We start from the raw sequence: 3,062 nt of genomic DNA on the forward strand, positions 1-3,062 counted from the left end.
ATAACAAATACTAAGACAGTTAGCAGCGCTTTTTTTAGTAATGCAGATAAACTATCAAGAACTATGGAAGCAGATAAAGAAATGATAGTACGATTACATACACTTCTGCAAGTTATTTAACAGAAGCAAGAAATTCATATTAATAAATTCAAAATATATCGCCATGAAATCGAATATTTTTATGCACCAGTGAATCGGTTTTCAAAAGAATTACAACAATCAAGTACAAAATATTTCGACAAGCTCGCGCTTCTCACATCAGAATGCCTAAAAAAGAATTAACTAATGAAGATGTTATGCAAAATGTAAAAACAGGTCAGAGTTTTAGTGGGCATACAATGAAGGGTCACTTTCTTATAAAAGAAACTTGAAATTGAGAGTCCCACACAAGGGATATGAGTCTTGCATGACTAACTATTGTGCATAAAGGATTTCACTCTGTTTGAATAAAAAAAGATACATTGAATAAGCTTCTTCTTCCCTTGGAACAAAGTATTCTATATTAACAGTAACTCACAAAAAAACAAACGAAAAGACACAACTAAGTTGCCTTAGGTTTTGTTAGCTTGGAATATTAGGTTTTGTGGGTGTAGAATTGGTAGTGTTAAATTTTGTGGGAGTTTTGTGGGCTTGGGATATGTGTGGTTGGGTTTTGTGGGCTTGGATTTTGTGTGCTTGGGATATTTAGATTTGGGATATGTGGGGTGGGTTTTGTGGTCTTAGAGTTCGTGGTATATTGTTTGCATTAAAGTAGCTTAGTTTAAGCTTATTCATAAGGAATAAAAAAATATATTCTTCTATTTGTATATTTAAAATTAATTTGTTTATCTTCTCTGCAGGTGTACGTTAAAGAGGACAGTCTTCTGATTATTCACGCAAAATTCCATTTGGATCGGTAAAGGTTTGTGACGGCTAGCAAATTTTGTTCATTTTTTCCCTACTGTACGGCAACAAACTAATAAAGACGACTGTATTTTTTTCAAATCACATGCGGCATGTCACATCTTCGGCATGTCACATCTTCGGCATGTCTCTTCTGTGGCATGTCTCTTCTGTGGCATGTCTCTTCTACGGCATGTCACATCTGCGACTTGTCACATATTCGGTATGTCACAACTGCGGCATGTCACATCTACGGCATGTCTCATCTGTGACATGTCACATCTGCGGCATTTCCTACCAGTGAAAAGTCTCCTCAGTGGCATCTCTCATCCGTGCCAAATTCTTCGAATCCACATCAAACTGGAAAAATGGTGTGGAAAGTCTCTCATGACTGATTGCCAAACCTGCGATATCTCTCGCCCGCTGCAAATCTCCACATCAAACTGGCAAAAGTACGGTAAGTCTCCCAGGATTAGTTGTCACATTCGTGGCATCTCTCATCAGCTGCAAGTCTTCCCAGCGGCATCTCTTCCCCAAGAAATATGTTTAAGCACTTCCAAAGATGACGTAACTGCGACAAGCCTCTCCAGCGGCATCTCTCTCCAAAAGAAACATGTTAAGTACTTCCAAATGTGGAACAATTCCAGCAAGTATCCCCAGAGGCATCTCTCCCCCAAGAAAAACTAGTAAGAACTTCCAAAAATGGCAAAACGGCGGCAAGTCTCCCCAGCAGCAACTCTCTCTCCAGAAAATTTGTTAAGTATTTCCAAAGATGGCAAAACTTCGGTAAGTCTCCCGAGATACATCTCTCCCTAAGACATTTTTTTAAGTATTTCAAAAGATGACAAAACTGCGGCAAGTCTCCCCAGCGGCATCTCTCTCCCAAGAAAATTTTTTTAATACTTTTAAAGACGTCAGAACTGCAGCAAGTCTCTCCAGCGGCATCTATACCCCAAGAAAGTTTGTTAAGTACTTCCAAAAATGGCAAAAATGAGGCAAGTCCCCCAAGCGGAATTTCTCCCCCAGAAAATGTTGTAGGAGCATCTAACAATGGGAAAACTGCCGCAAGTCTCCCCAGCGGCAACTCTCTCTCAAAAAAATTTTTTGAGTACTTCCAAAGATGTTAAAACTGCAGCACGTCTCCCCAGCGGCATCTCTCCCTTTACAAATTTTTCAAGTAGTTTTAAAGATGGCAAACCAGCGGAATCTTTCCACCAAGAAAATTTTCTAGTTAGTTCTAAGCTTGGTAAGACTGCAGCTAGTCTCCTAAGCAGAATCTATATCCATATAAAAATGTTTCACTTTTTCCAAAGATGGAAAAACTGCGGCTAGTTAGATAAAAAAAAACTTAGAAAATTTTTTGGGGGAGAGATGTCTCTCGGGAGACTTGTCGCAGCTTTGCCATATTTGGAAGTACTCATAAAATTTTCTTGGGGGAGTGATACCGCTTTTACCACTTTGATGTGGGCTTGAATATTTGTCCACGGATGAGAAATACCACTGGGGAGACTTTTCGCTGGTAGGACATGCCGCAGATGTGACAATTAGTCCCAGGAGGTTTGACGCAATTTTCATATTTTAATATCAACCCGAAAATTTTTTCCGGGGGAGCAATGTCACCTGGAAGACAATTAATCCAGTGAGACGTGCTTCAGTTCAGTCATTTTTAATTTGGGCATTAAACCTTTTTTGGCAGGGAGAGATGCCACTGGGACATTATTTACTGGTGATAGATGCCGCAAAAATGTCAGTTTCACAATGATAAATGCCGCGCTGGAGAGAAGCCGCTGGGTAGAGATGCTGCAGTTGTGACATGCCGCAGATAAGACATGCCGTAGATGTGACATGCTGCAGTTGTGAAATACCGCAGATGAGACATTCCGCAGATGTGAGAAACCGCAGATATGACAATCCGCAGATGTGACATGCCGCAGAAGAGACATGCCGCAGATTTGACAAACCTCAGGTGTGACATGCCGCAGGTGTGACTTGCCGCAAAGAGATTGGCGCATGTGACATGATATGGACCCAACATTTTTCATATTGACAGAACCCGTTAATTCCACAGGCCTGAAAATAATGGGGTCATGGCAGTTGTCGGAAGGTGGAGGGTCATTTCCGAAGTAATTTTTTACGTAGAATCTGAAGCCGGGGTCAGAATCGGCCCACCACGTCAGAAT

At 40.8% G+C, this 3,062-nt stretch overlaps 1 protein-coding gene across 1 annotated transcript in view; it reads left to right on the plus strand.

The window, feature by feature from the left end:
- LOC117171060 overlaps positions 1 to 899 on the plus strand; it is a 28,812-nt gene extending 27,913 nt beyond the window's left edge. The window contains exon 7 of the mRNA XM_033358108.1: positions 840 to 899. Coding sequence (XP_033213999.1) covers positions 840 to 899 — 60 coding nt within the window. The remainder of the gene's footprint in view (positions 1 to 839) is intronic.
- The last annotated feature ends 2,163 nt before the right edge of the window (positions 900 to 3,062 follow it).

Source organism: Belonocnema kinseyi, chromosome 4 (genome assembly GCF_010883055.1).
Source record: "Belonocnema kinseyi isolate 2016_QV_RU_SX_M_011 chromosome 4, B_treatae_v1, whole genome shotgun sequence".
Taxonomy (NCBI): domain Eukaryota; kingdom Metazoa; phylum Arthropoda; class Insecta; order Hymenoptera; family Cynipidae; genus Belonocnema; species Belonocnema kinseyi.